General features: G+C 37.9%; 1 protein-coding gene across 1 annotated transcript in view; it reads left to right on the forward strand.

Moving 5' to 3' along the window:
* XPOT (exportin for tRNA) overlaps positions 1-14,123 on the forward strand; it is a 26,351-nt gene continuing 12,228 nt past the window's right edge. The window contains exons 1-10 of the mRNA XM_084206603.1: positions 1-129; positions 3,588-3,721; positions 5,525-5,607; positions 6,693-6,749; positions 8,223-8,292; positions 9,463-9,681; positions 10,261-10,445; positions 10,794-10,962; positions 12,210-12,446; positions 12,754-12,792. Coding sequence (XP_084062729.1) covers positions 3,662-3,721; positions 5,525-5,607; positions 6,693-6,749; positions 8,223-8,292; positions 9,463-9,681; positions 10,261-10,445; positions 10,794-10,962; positions 12,210-12,446; positions 12,754-12,792 — 1,119 coding nt within the window. The 5' untranslated portion in view covers positions 1-129; positions 3,588-3,661. The remainder of the gene's footprint in view (positions 130-3,587; positions 3,722-5,524; positions 5,608-6,692; positions 6,750-8,222; positions 8,293-9,462; positions 9,682-10,260; positions 10,446-10,793; positions 10,963-12,209; positions 12,447-12,753; positions 12,793-14,123) is intronic.

Here is a 14,123-nt window from a genome sequence, read left to right on the forward strand (position 1 = left end):
TCCTCCTCCTCCCGCTGCCAGCCGAGGTGGCGCGGCCCGGCCCGCTCCGCTCCGCTCCCTGTGCTCGTGGCGGCTGCGGAGCTGTGGGGGTGGGTGGGAGCCGGCGGCGATGGAGCACTGACCGGGAAGGTACCGGCAGGGGGGCGCGGGCAGGACGCGACACGCGGAGCGGGTGACTCAGCCCGGGGGGGAAGGGGCAGTGTGGGCTGAGCTGGCGGCGCCTGCGGGCTCCCGCGAGTCCCCCGGCCGGTTTCCTCAGCCCGGGGCCGCCTCCCCAGCAGCCGAGAGGCTCCGGGAAAGGGGGGGAGGCACTGCCGCGTCCGCCTGGCCCAGCTGCTGGGGAACAGCGGGGGCTGCAGCCGACCGGGCCCCGCCGGTCCCGCCCTGCGGGTGCCACGAAAATAATCTGTGTATTTTTCTGCTAATACACGCTGTAGTCTGTAGTGCGGTTCTGCTCGCGGGAGCTGCCGCCTAGGTGGCTGTCCATCCGCTATGGTTCTGGTGGGGAAAGGAAGGAAGAAATCGTAGGACGGCAGCGTGCGGCGAGGGAGGGACCTCCCCGCACTTCCATATTCCGCTGGTCGCGGCGTGGTCGGAGCGGCGGTTCCCCCGTGCGGGTGGTGGGGCTGGGTCACTCCCAGCGGCCCGGGACGGTGCCGGGGAGGTTTAAGGACAGGCCGATGGCTGTGCCGCGGGGCTGAACGCGGGGGCTGTGAATTCCCGAGTGCCCGGGCCGGCTGCTGCGGAGCCCTGCTGGCTCTTCCCAGCCACAGGAGACCGGGCTCTGACCGGGCCTGGGGAGGGGGCAAGGAGGCCTTGCCCCTTACCGGAACTCCTGCCGGTAAAATTGTGCCTGAAACTGAGACATGATGTCACTTCCAGAAAGAAAAACTTTTCTGTCCAGTTGAAAAGTTGTCGAAGTAGCAGTAGTTACGCAGTTGTTGGCTTTAACCGCCTGTTAGGTCAGTGTAAAGGGTCTAGAGCCCAAAGAGGCTGTAAATAGGCCCAAGGTTTGCAGCAAGCAAACCGCAAAAAAGATTGTAAAAATGAATTTTGATGTCTTTGTTTTATTAGAGAGAAAACTTGAGGAAATTCAAATGAGGCATACCACTGGCTCCCCCTGTGTTACCGCATCTTGTAAATACTTAAAATGACTGCTGAACATGAAGCTTTTTATAATTGCTGATTGTTCCCGTGGTTAGCATCTGTAGTTAAAATGCTTTGAATGCTTTCATTGTTGGGATATATCTGGATCCAAATTACACACTTTGGCCACGTCTCTATTGTTCATTGGGTAGTCTTGCCCAATTTAAGTGGCTTGAATTTTTTTTTTCTGCCTCCTTTACACTATGAAAACAGTCTTTACTGTCAAATGTGCTTTTATGTATTTAGTAGGGGAAAAGGAGTAAATTATTTTGATGCGACATACCTGTATGACTTTCCTGGTAAGGAACTGCAGCCTTCTAATTACTGTAAGATGAGTTTGCCACCTGACATGGTGTACTGGTTAACAAAAAATTATCTCTAAGTAAGTAAGACAATACTTTCTGCACAGCAGCATATTAACTATTAACGTCATCTATTGTCTTTTATAAATAAAACTTGCTTTAATGCCATATTTGATGTTATAGCTAAGTGGATTTTGTGAATTATTAGTGCTATTAAATCACTATTTAGTTTTGCTTTTGAAGTGTAACTGGCTGGTTAAGTAGATACGTGGCAGAAAAGCTACCTGCTTAAGTAAAACCATGAGGCAAGAAAATTCATTTTATTAATTTTCTCAAGAGGCTCATTCAAATATTTTATCTCATTAATTGTCTTTTAGAGTTGGCTAGTCAAGATGAAATGGAGAAAAGGCTATATGATAGAAGTTGAAATTTTAAATACGCTCATGAGGCATTTAGAAAATTAGTAGAATAGATTGGCATTGCTGTTAGCAATAACAAGGAATACATGTTTGAGTCACGTTATTTTTATTAGCAAAATTTGTCACCCAGATATAAATCATCTGCCCAAAAGATAAAAATGTACTGATACCAGTAGGTAAATATGCAAAAAAAAAAAAAAGCCTTTGTATATTAAATAGTTGTATAACTCTGGACCATACCCTAATCAAAGGATGCAAAAAAAAAATCATTTTTCCCTACAGCATTTAACCTTTTTTTTAGTCTGTCTCTTCTGGATGTTGATTATGGGGGAAAACAGATTGGGGGCTGGGGCCGCAGAGGGAAAAAACTCAGCACAGCAGTTTAATCCCTAAAGATTCTGCCCCTGAGGGGGATCACTGTGACTAAGGCAGTCTGTGAGGCTTCCTTTGCCAGGAGTCATCACTTTGTTCCAGACTTTCTGGTTTCTGTACTGCCAAAACCTGCAAATTTTTTTGTATGAACTCAATTTTACTTATTAAATTGCTTTTCATTATGCATAGTGTATTCTGTCTTTACTTTGGCATAGTGTATTCTGTCTTGACTTTTCTATAAAAGTCTATTACCACGTTAAATTTTGGGCTCTCCTTTTCAGTTCTGCTTGCTGTTGCTTGTCACTGTGCCACCTTTCTTCCCGTGGGGGAGGGTGAACAGTAGAGTGTGCATGAGACACAATACTAAGAAATTAGAAGTTCTACCTATGGGTATGTAGGCAGCTTCAAACCACAGCTCCTTTGTATTTCATCTCTTCCTCTTGTCTCTTCCTTTCCCCTACCTCCTACATACTTACATAACAAGGCCTGATTTCAGGCCTAATTAACTTTGTTATCATGGGGGGGGAGGTGGGGCAGAGCTCTGAAGGATAGATGGATTTTTGTCCCCTCTTATTATTTAACAGCATCCTAGTATTTGACAGAGAAGTTTTGATTTTTTAAAATTCCCTGTGTTTTACTAGAGCATTGCAGAGCAGCCTATAGTGGCAAGCCATCTTTAGAACATTTGTCTAGCTCACTTGTTAATTTTACACTGAATTTTCTAAGTAAAAATCATTGCTAGTGAATCAGCACCCATTGGTAGGAACAGAAAACTTTTGTTAACTACCTAGTGTGGTGTATTTTGTGTTAATTTCTAAGATACTTGTATGTGCTTGCTTTAGAAGAAAGATCTCCTAATGACTTTGCCCCCACCATGGGAAATACTTCATAAGTGGGTGTATGAAGCATCATATCTATATTGGAGTTGAGTAGAGATTCTTTTTTGGTTTGGTTTTTTTTTTGTAGTTAGGTTTGTGGTGGGGAAAAAAAACCAGTGACCTTTCATTTAAGGAGTAGATTTGTGCTTCTGTCATATCTTGCTGAAACTTCTGCATGCTTGAAGTTTGAATTTAAGCCTTTCAGAATGCCATCTTTCTGTTAACCAGGTTCTCTTTTCAAGAGAACTGAAATATATGGAGACTTCAAAGTTTCTTTATTCAGTACTAAATACAGTACTGTGAAAAGTTGATTAAAGGACTTACAATTACAGTATTTGTACTGTAGCATTCATGTTTAGTTGGAGTGCGTTTTTTGAGGTTTGTGGGCTACCTTGTGTAATTGTTGCTGTCCTGGTTTTAATTTTTCTGGTTCTGCTGAGCAAATAAATTTTCTCTCTCTCTATTTGCAGATGATGGTATTTTGCCCTCTAGAAGCAGTGGGCAAAGCAGTTAGGAACGGGAAACAACGAATATAGCAATAGTCATGGATGAACAAGCCCTTTTAGGGCTCAACCCAAATGCTGATGCGGACTTCAGACAACGAGTATGTAATTAATTTTCTCTTCTCTCTAATCACTGGAGATGGTATTGCAGTGCAAAAAATCTAATGTTTTCATGGGCTGGGTGGGGGTTTTTTGAGTTTGTTTTGTGAGCCAAATATGTAGGATTTGTGGTGGCAAGTACAAAGCAAAGTCACATTGCAAACATGTAAGCTGAGAGGTTTGTATTATCAATTCTGTTGCATTTCAGTTCGATTGCAGTTAACATGCAGAGAATTGGTTTTTCTGGACTGACTGTTTAAGTTTTTTCAGTTCTTTGTACTTGTTGCTCGACTCCTTACATAGATTGTCATAGAATGAAAATCAGCCACAGAAAGCAATTTGCTTGAAATTAGCCTGTTGATTCTTAGATGTTTTTAACTATAATCTTAACAGGTTTAGTGTCTTTTTAATGAAATGTGTGGGTTTAATTTTAGTGAAGCTTGTGTTATTGTAAAATAGGTTAAGAAAGTAATCATGATACATGGGTAACATTTGCTGCACAAGAGATGATCCTATGAAAAGACATTATTATTTATTGAGTAATTATCTCTGCTAACTGATTACCATGTTGATTTAACTGTCTAAAAGATAACTTATAGTAAAATCTTTCAGGAGTGAGGATGTTAATACTGTGGTTTTGTGTTCGTAAAACAAATCCTGGAATGTTTAAAAGAGTTACAGATTTGGTTTGATTTGCTAAGTAGCCTGTTAAATATGTTGGTTCTGAGTATTTATCCTTTTTAAAAGGATGGATATAGCTAATCTTTAGTGATCTGTCAATAAAATATGACTAAAATTTGAAGCTTTTAAATTTGACCTTTTAACTATGCACTCTGCCAAGTTTTGAAATATTTCATAGCAGAACGGGACCTACCTTTTCCACAGTCACGTAAGATGTAACATAAAGGAGGTATCAAACCATTTCTAGTAAAATAATACATTAAGTATAAGAAAATCACTAGTACTAACTACAGGAAGTGAATTCTTATTTTAGGACTTAGTTCTGAATAATTACTTTGGGAGATGACTGGTTAATGGAAACCTTTATGAACTAATGCAAAACGCAGCCCCTAAAAATATCCAACAGCCAAACCTCTCCCTTGAAATACATGCATTCATAGAATTGAAATAATGTTGTTAATCTAATTTCTGCTTCAAAACTTGCTTTACTCTTCTGTATTACAGGGCACACCAAGCCTTAAAGCAATTAAGTCAAATTAACTGTTGTCAGAAGCTGTTTAGGAGTCCTGATAAGTAACGTGATTATTTAAAATTTGGTAGAGGTTTTCTCGATTTCTGTAGAAGATTCCTATACTGACAGTTGTCCAGGTGGTTAGGGTTTAAATGTTTTTTGAGCTTGGGATGTTGAATACAAGCAAAGTGGTGCAACAAAATGTTGAATTGTTTTCAGTGAAAAATCTAAATTACCACTTCTTTAGAATGTGTGGAAGGAATTGTAACTTGCATGTGAATTTCCTCCTAAATGGAGAGGCCCTGAGCAAGCTGCTCTAGTCTAACCATGTCTCTGGAGGTTCCATCTAACCTCAACATTTCTGATTCTATGACTTCTGTATTCAAGTAAGAAAAATCTTTGTGTTGGATATGAAGTGGAAATGGGTACCTATCATACTAGCATTTGGAAGAAAGTCTGCTTGGTGTTAAGGTGATTAGGGAGCCACTGGAATGTATCCAAACAGTGTTGGTGTTTTGAAGAAGAGCAGCTTAAATACAAGGGAAAGTGTGAATGAGATGTATTGCCATGAGCTTTGTTCTTTTTAAAGTGAAACTTACCTTGATTTTTGCAGGCACTAGCCTACTTTGAGCAGCTCAAGATATCTCAGGATGCTTGGCAAGTCTGTGCAGAAGCATTAGCTCAGAGTATATACAGGTAATATAACTAATAATTTCTTATTGTCATTAGTAGTATGTGTGGGTCTGATTTAGCTGTGCAGCATAATAGGCAAACTAAGTTGTTGAAAGTTAATATGGTCTTTGTACTATTTTTAGTATCCTGGTTGATCTGTGGCCTCTGTATAATGCTTTTCAAGGAAGAGCAATGTATAAATTATACTCCATGTTAATTTAGAAGCCTAAAGACTGGTGGGTTTTGAAATTCTGGGGAAAAGAAGTGCTGAGAATTTCCCCCTGTGAGACTATAGGCTTTATATGCAGGAATCTCATAAGTAGTTCTTTGCCCCAGTTTTATGGAGTAGTCCATCCCATTTTTCAAGATGCAAAGCATGTGTAATCACCACTATTTTTGTACATAGTTGTGTATTTACATCAAAAATACTAGTTTGTCACTGTTTTATGGAATAATTCAATTTGGAAGGAAATTGAGTGGTGCATATCTCCTGAATAATAGCAGTAGTTTATAGTGAAAGCCTTTTTGTAAATGATTTATCAGAACTACTGACTCCATCAGAATGTGCAGTAATTAAAACCACATAAGATTAGAAATTATTATCTTTAAAATACACATTATGGTTGTTGCAAGCTTTAGATAATAAGATGAAAAAGCAGTGTGGATAACAGAGCATGTGGAATGTCTATGCTTAATCTACACTTCAGTTTGTTTTTACCTTTGATTTTTAAGATGCAGAGTACAACTTGCACTTAGTGTAGTAGTGCACCTCAGACATACTATTGAAGCCTGACAGATTTTTGTAAGGGCAGGATACTGTAGGTATTGTAGTTTTGTTTGTTATGCTTTGATTTCAGTATTGAACTAACAGGTGGCTATAGAAGAAAAAAGACTAGTATCAAACGTAAATATTAGTTTAACAGTTGCTCATTTCTACCAGATTGACTGCTCCACTATTTGTAATTTTTACTTTGAAGTAAAGCAGTAGCAGCAAGTTTTTTTTTTTTTTCTGGTGCCAAAGGGGCAATCTGATTGTAATATTTGAGGAATTTTTTTCTTCACAGAAATGTGAACCATATTGCTTCCAGTAACAGAACTTTCTTTTCTAGTGATGATCACATAAAGTTCTTCTGCTTTCAAGTTCTGGAACATCAAGTTAAGTTCAAGTGAGTAATTTTACTTGACACCATCCATATATGTTCATTTAATTTTTCCTTTTTATTCTGCTTGCAAATAAAATAGTATCTGTTCCCTAGTTGTGATTGATGAGGTGTCTGTAGTCTGCTGCAGAGAGCTGGCTTGTATTTCTTTACCTTTTCCTTGGAGAGGTTTTGAGCAGCATGCTCTGCTCTCAGCTACTCTAACACATCTATCTATGGCCCAACGCAGACCCAGTTAGCAAAGACTGCTTGAAACTTCGCTATTCCTGTCTGGAGATTCAGGCCTTACTCTGTACTCTCACTGACTTTTGCAGCTGTGCTCTGTACTGAGTCCTGGACTTCAGACAGAGCCCTATTCATTCAATAACCTTGGCAGAGATGTGGAGAAAGTAGTCTTTTAACTGAGTGGTGGTTTCATAGAACCATAATTCTGGGGAAAAATACTTTTTAATAATATGAATGTCATTGCACAGAACTATGTTTTTTCCCACTTTTGGCTCCCTTGGTGTGGAACTGAGCATCATGGACTCTTTTAATATCATTGTGACTGCTTGTAATACACTGAACAGGTCAGGAATTTAGATAGGAATAAGATGTATTCTGTGACTGATTTTTACAGCTTGATATGAATGCAAATGTTAAACACTTTTTTATTTAACCAATTTTACCTCACTGTCTACTTTTCTCTCCTTGTTTCATTCCTGTCACCTGCTTCCTGCAGTATGTTTTCTCTTGTTTCCTGGTGCCTATTTTCTTTAAACATTTTTGGTGGGGTGTTTTTTTCTTCTCTTTAATGAATAGTTGGCTGTGACAGGGACACTAGAGTCCCATTCAGCAGTCATTTCTATTAAGGGCTCTAAAAGCCTATAGCTCATTCTCTTTGCAGTAGAGTACTCTCAGCTCCACTAGTCCTAGCAGAGGTATGGCTAGTATTTGAGGTGGGCTGGATATAATGTCACAGTTTGCCAGGACTATATGTACGACATAAAGCAGAATTACTTCCTTGGGTTTTTTGACATAGGCTGGTCATAAATGTAGTGTAGGTCAGATCAGTTGAGGAGCTCTTGTACTCATTAGTGATAGTCTTCAATGTGTAGTGAAAAAGTTCAGGCATATACAGATGTTTCTTCCTTCTCCCCTTGGCCTATGGTGAAATGTTTATTTTTGTCAGGATCATAAGTCCTGTCCCTGATAGAGCAGACTTCTGCAAAATTTCAAGCTTCTACTCCCGTATAGGAGGTAGTAATGCCTCAAAATGTGATCCATCACTATGGGTAAAATGTTTTTTATTGTCTTTGCCTTTCAGTCAGAATTTTAACATGCAAATAGCTTTGTAGATTGCTGTCCTAGAAACTTTTCATTTATGTTAATGTGGAGCATTACATACCATATAAAAGAGTTTTTGCTTAGCTGAGTGTTGGTGCTTGCCATGGAGCACAGTTGTATTTTGACCTCAATATTTTTTTTTTTTTGTTTCAGATACTCTGAACTTACTGAAGTCCAGCAGCAGCTAATTAGGGAAACACTCATAACATGGCTGCAAGCACAAGTATGTATGTTCTTCACTGCAATCTTACATGTTAGTTAGGCTTTTAGACTAACATAGGACATTGAGTGTAGACTAAATGTTTAAACAGTTTAGTTAAACAATTAGCTGTTGTTTGACTATAAAGATGGCCTTCTGAAGATATTTGGTATCTGATTGTTAAAGGTTTGTGAGAGATTTTTTAAATCAAGTGTTCTAAAGAAGTCCATGCCTGAACTTAGTATTAAGTATATAACTCTTGTATCAGATAATGACTGTGGTTTAATCAATTATGTATGAAATAAGGTCTATTAAAAGTTCCTCTTTAGAGAGGCATAATAGAGATTCCTGATGTTCCTGAGTGTCTTGAGGAGAAGAAGGCCTGCTAGTTATTTTTCTAAGACCCTGCTGAGTGAACTCCTGTCTGCTTAGAGTGCTGGCAGATGTTTATCACTCTGTGATAAACCATGTTAGTACCATGGTAGAGTATGAACTATTCTTTCTTGTGGATTAGTTACTGTAGCCAAACTTGTAGTATCAGCCCCACCCAGAGGTTTGCAGTCAGCAGAAGTATCCACTCGTTTGCCCATACCTGCCATTGTAGAGCTGTCATTCCACTTCTGCACTGAAGATAAACATAGTTGCTGTGTAGAAAACTTAACAGTAGGAAATGGAAAGCAATACAACTTTAAAAAGAAGAGATGATTATGAAGTGGATTAAACTGCTCTTTGTGGCAAACTGTTCTGTTTAGGAGTTTGAAAGAAAAAGGAGATGAGATTGGTAGTGGCAGATTTCCCACCCCCACCCCCAGATTAGGAACTATTTGTAGCACTAACATCTAACACAGGTGCAAGCTAGCTATAGGAGGACTGTAACTTTCACCAAACTGACAAATGAGCTTTTAGTCTTTGAGTAGTTAGGGTGGTTTTTGCATGGAAGCCATTTTTGGAAGACACCTAATGTCTTGCTACTGAATGAAAGGCTTAGGACTGTATCACCCATAGAAAACATTTTCCCTGTTGTAGAACACTTTAGCCATTTTTTCTTCAAATTCCTTGGAGATGTAAGGGTTTGTTTGTTGGTCTTAGCCAGGAAGAAGGGTAGTACATTAACTACTACAGAGATCCACAAACCTGTAAGATTCTTCTCTAATTTATTGAGAATATACAGATGAAATGTCTTGTTTCTACCAGATGCTGAATCCCCAGCCTGAGAAGACTTTTATTCGCAACAAAGCAGCACAAGTCTTTGCATTGCTTTTTGTTACTGAATATCTTACAAAATGGCCCAAGTTTTTTTTTGACATTCTGTCAGTAGTTGACCTTAATCCACGAGGTGTGGATATGTACCTCAGAATCCTTATGGCTGTCGATGCTGAGCTGGTGGACCGGGACGTTGTTCATACATCAGAGGCAAGTTATTATTTTGTATTAACACTTGTTTTAAAACTTTAAGTTCTCTTACTTAATTAGAGCAGAAGGTTTTTAGATATGCATTTTTCCTGTGGCAGCTCTGCCTTAGACATATTAGGTGGTTTAAATTCAAAATACTATGTTTAGCTTTGTTGTTTAATGCTTTTTATGATTTCATACTTTTCAGCTAATATTGGGTTTTTTTTTCTTGAAAGCTTGCAAACAAAAATTAATCAACTGAGTTCGCCAGTATAATGCTAGACTGACTAATTTTGAAATGTTAATGTTTTCTAGTGCACGTTTTAAGGGGTCCTAACCCTTTAAAGTCCATTTAATGATTTAGAAAACTGCTCTTCTTTTTCTGCTTTTTCTTTCAGTGTTCAGGCACTGTGGATAACAAAAGGGGAGACTTGGGATATTTTGGGTTTATTTGTTGGAAAGGAAAAAACATTCTCTTTAGGTTTCTGATTTATCTTGCTGTGACACATAATGTCTGGCGTCTGGATACAAAAATGCTGCTGATTTGACAAGATGCTAATTTGTGACAGGGCTGATTTTATCCTTTTTCTGTATTGATAGGAGGCTCGTAGGAACACCTTATTAAAAGATACTATGAGGGAACAGTGCATTCCAAGTTTGGTGGAGTCGTGGTACCAAATCTTACAAAATTATCAATATAATAACTCAGAGTTGACATGCCAGTGCCTTGAAGTAGTTGGAGCTTATGTATCCTGGATAGATTTGAGCCTGATAGCCAATGAAAGGTAAGAAAGTTTTGATGGAAAGGGTTTGCAAAAATCACCTTGGCAGTGTGCTGACTGTATAGAATGAAATATATAAAAGTCCTTCAAAGATGGCTTTTAATTCTATCTTTGGAGTTTTGGGAATTTTAGGAGAGTGATTGTTTTTGCAAGCCAAGCTGATATAATGGCCAAAATGAACAGTACTCAGTTTGCTGTGTTCTCTTTAAAATGCATAAAATGTTGAGTTTTATCAGTACAATAGAAAGAGGATTGTAAAAAGACATCATTGTAAATATGCATACAAATAATATAAAGTTTCTATACAATGTTATTTTATATATATAAAGCTGAACTATTTTTTCTCCGAAGGTTTATAAATATGCTGCTAGGTCACATGTCTGTGGAAGTTCTCCGGGAAGAAGCCTGTGATTGTTTGTTTGAAATTGTAAATAAGGGAATGGACCCAATTGATAAAACAAAACTGGTTGAGTCTTTATGTCAAGTATTGCAGTCTGCTGGCCTCTTCAGTATTGATCAGGTTTGTGTATTGATTTTTAACAATAGGAATGAGTCATAGGTTTCTGACAGTTCTTAAGTTGATGCACAGAAAATGATATAACAGTCCATAAGTTAGAGGGAAGTGCTTGTGCTTCTGCATCAAAACTGAATACTTCTTACAGTTTTTTCATGCTTAAATTTAAGAGCTTGTTATTAATGTTCATCATTAATTTGAACACACAAGGTTTCATTCTAGAAGCAGGGTGTTATGTAACTCCCCTCTTTCTCTCCTAAAACATGTTGTGCTTACTGTTAATTCAGCTTCTGTGTTTCTTTGTCTTGAATCTTCTCTCCTGAATGATTCTGTAATAGGTATTGTAGGCAATATAGCTGATCTAATGTCTCACCCTAAAAAATGCTGTGCATAATTAAGTAGGGCGAGGAGCTTTCTTAAGGACACGTATGCCGTTTTGCACGTGTGCACCATCAAGCACAAGGCTTGAAAAGCTTATCTGTAAGCTGGAAAAGTATACCTGCTAACTAAACACACATTTTCTGGCAGTTGCCTTATTTAAGGAACAGCTGTTCACTACCTGCCGTGGAGAAAGAACAACCAGTCCTTATGGAGCTGTAGTCCTTAGATTGCAAGGCTTTTACCTCTTACTTTTGAAACCTTTGTCGAATTTGTATTCCTACTGATATAAATCTTGCCTCAGTCTTTCTTAAGTAGACTTATTATTCTTTCACTTTTGTATCGTTACGGCAGAGTACAAAAGGTCTTCTTGAGGTGGCTGCTTTAGGGGTATTTCTCGATTCTGATCAATGCATTTCTGCAAAGCAAGCCAGAAATATTTACTATTAGCTCACTCTAACAGGCAGTACTGAAAGGTACTTGTTATCAGTATTTCTGAAGTGAGCTGCTGGTAATTCTTTGAACTTTTTCCATAGAAAGATTTTCCTCTTCTACAGCCTAGAATTTGTGGTAGGCATGTGCTGCTGCTTTTATTTTGAACCTTATTGCTGTAAAGAGAGAAACAAACAAATCTGAAGAGATCAAGCAAGCTACTGTTGTGTAATGGAGGACAGACAAATCTGGCATTGCTTTAACTTTTTTCTCTCTCCATTCCCAAGGGAAAAAGAACCAATTGTAGGCAATTGGTGATTTCCAGCTAAGAGACAAGGGTTGGGTTAATTCTACATACTAGACATGAGTAGAACAGTCTGTAGTCTTGTATTATTTAAACATAAGCTCTGTTAGTATTTTTAATCAGGTGTCTTTTCTTGCAGGAAGATGATGTGGATTTTCTGGCCAGATTTTCTAAGCTGGTCAATGGGATGGGGCAAGCCTTAATAGCTAGTTGGACTAAACTGATAAAAAATGGTGATATGAAGAGTGCTCAAGACACTCTACAAGCTATTGAAGCAAAAGTGGCCCTGATGTTGCAACTTCTCATTCATGAAGATGATGACATCTCTTCTAACATCATTGGCTTTTGTTACGATTACCTTCACATCCTGAAACAAGTAAATACATCTGGCTTCAATTTAACACCAATTCTGACATGATTTCATTTGATTTTTGTGTGAATGTCTCATACTTTGTGCAAACTGACTTGCAAAATAGGTTTTTTTACTAATTAGCATTCCGTTTCTTTAATGCCCGTGGTCCTGCTATTTCTGTAGTGTTGTTTAGAGATCTGAAGGCATTTAGTTAAATCTTGTGTTAAGGGGAAATGCAGATCATATGGCTGTTAAAAAAGCATGTCTTTCTCTTAGACAGTAATGAAGGAATAAGAATACAAAAATATAACACTTTAATTTTATTTTCCAGCTTTCTGCACTTTCAGACCAACAAAAAGCTAATGTAGAGGTAGGTATTTTTTATTACAGGTTCTATACTTCAAGGACACATTAGATCAGAGTATTTAATTTTGCTGAAACAAATAATACTTCTTTTTTATGCCTCAGTGTGTATGTGACAGTAATTAAAAGTAAGGACAGTGTGTTCCATCTTTTGCTAAGTAACTACAGTTGTTTCTTTAAATAGTAAGTCTATATTGAATTGTGTATGAAGATGAAAGCTATTTTAGAGCTGGTCTTCCCAAACAATCCTTAAGCAAATGCTTGGCAAGCTCCTCTGCAGGCTATACTGTTGAAAGAATATTCTTAAATCTACCTGGAAAAGTTGTTTTTTTTAAGTTTTTATTAAATCCCTAATTCCAAAGGATTGGAAGAAGTCTAGGAAGGATTGTCATAAATATAACTCATAATAATACAAGTTAAGAAAGAAACAACAATTGAGAGATAACAATTGTAATTATGAGCAGTTATATGTTAAACATTGCATCAAATATACATTAAGCTCAAGTAGATAATCTTAAATTTATATATAAAATATGAAGTTCGTGTCCAGTTTTGCAAGTAGTAAACTTATGATGGATTTTTCAGTCCTGTCTGCACCAGTGTAGATGTACTGATTTGGGTGTTGAACTGGTTAGATTGGTGCAGTTATTTCGTAAGTCCATACAGCTAACAGGTTTGATTCCTTTTTCCTTTACAAAGAAAACTGAATTCTGTACCTGTTCTAACATGACAAGTTGAATTTGGATAACTGTGGTGTAGAGTATCTTGATTTCCTTTTGTCTAATGTCTGTGTAATTTGGATTAGGTAACACAAAAAGAGAACTTTGATAATAACACTGAATCTTTTTATTTTTGTGACTGTCTTTTGTTGTTACAGCTAGATCAAATAATGTTACTGCTGCAGTATACTTAAGACACTAAAAGCTGGAATATGTTACTGCCTGAAATATGTTGATTTAAGTTGCTTTCATACTGGAGATTTTCATGTTGCAAATATTTCTTAATTTTGCTGAGCACTTCTTGAGGATTTATGTTAAACAGAAACAATCGTAACAAATTTTTGTCTTTGATCCACCTCATAATAAGAAAGTAATGGGAAATAGTCTAAATCTTATTGTTTGCCTTAAGCTTTAAGTTTTGTGCTTAGTGGCATTCTTAAGTTTTGCGTTTTAAAGTATACACTTTCAACTTGTTCATTATTTGAACAGGAAAAAAAGGGGGTTTGTTTCTTGTGCCTCTGAAGTTCCAAAGTTTTTTCTCATCAGCAGGATCACATTTTTAGTTCTTAGAATGACAGGTCTTTCTAAACAGTTTTGGCTGCAAGTGTATTGCATTAAT

This window comes from Fringilla coelebs (assembly GCF_963513975.1).
Source record: "Fringilla coelebs genome assembly, chromosome: 5".
Classification (NCBI taxonomy): Eukaryota; Metazoa; Chordata; class Aves; order Passeriformes; family Fringillidae; genus Fringilla; species Fringilla coelebs.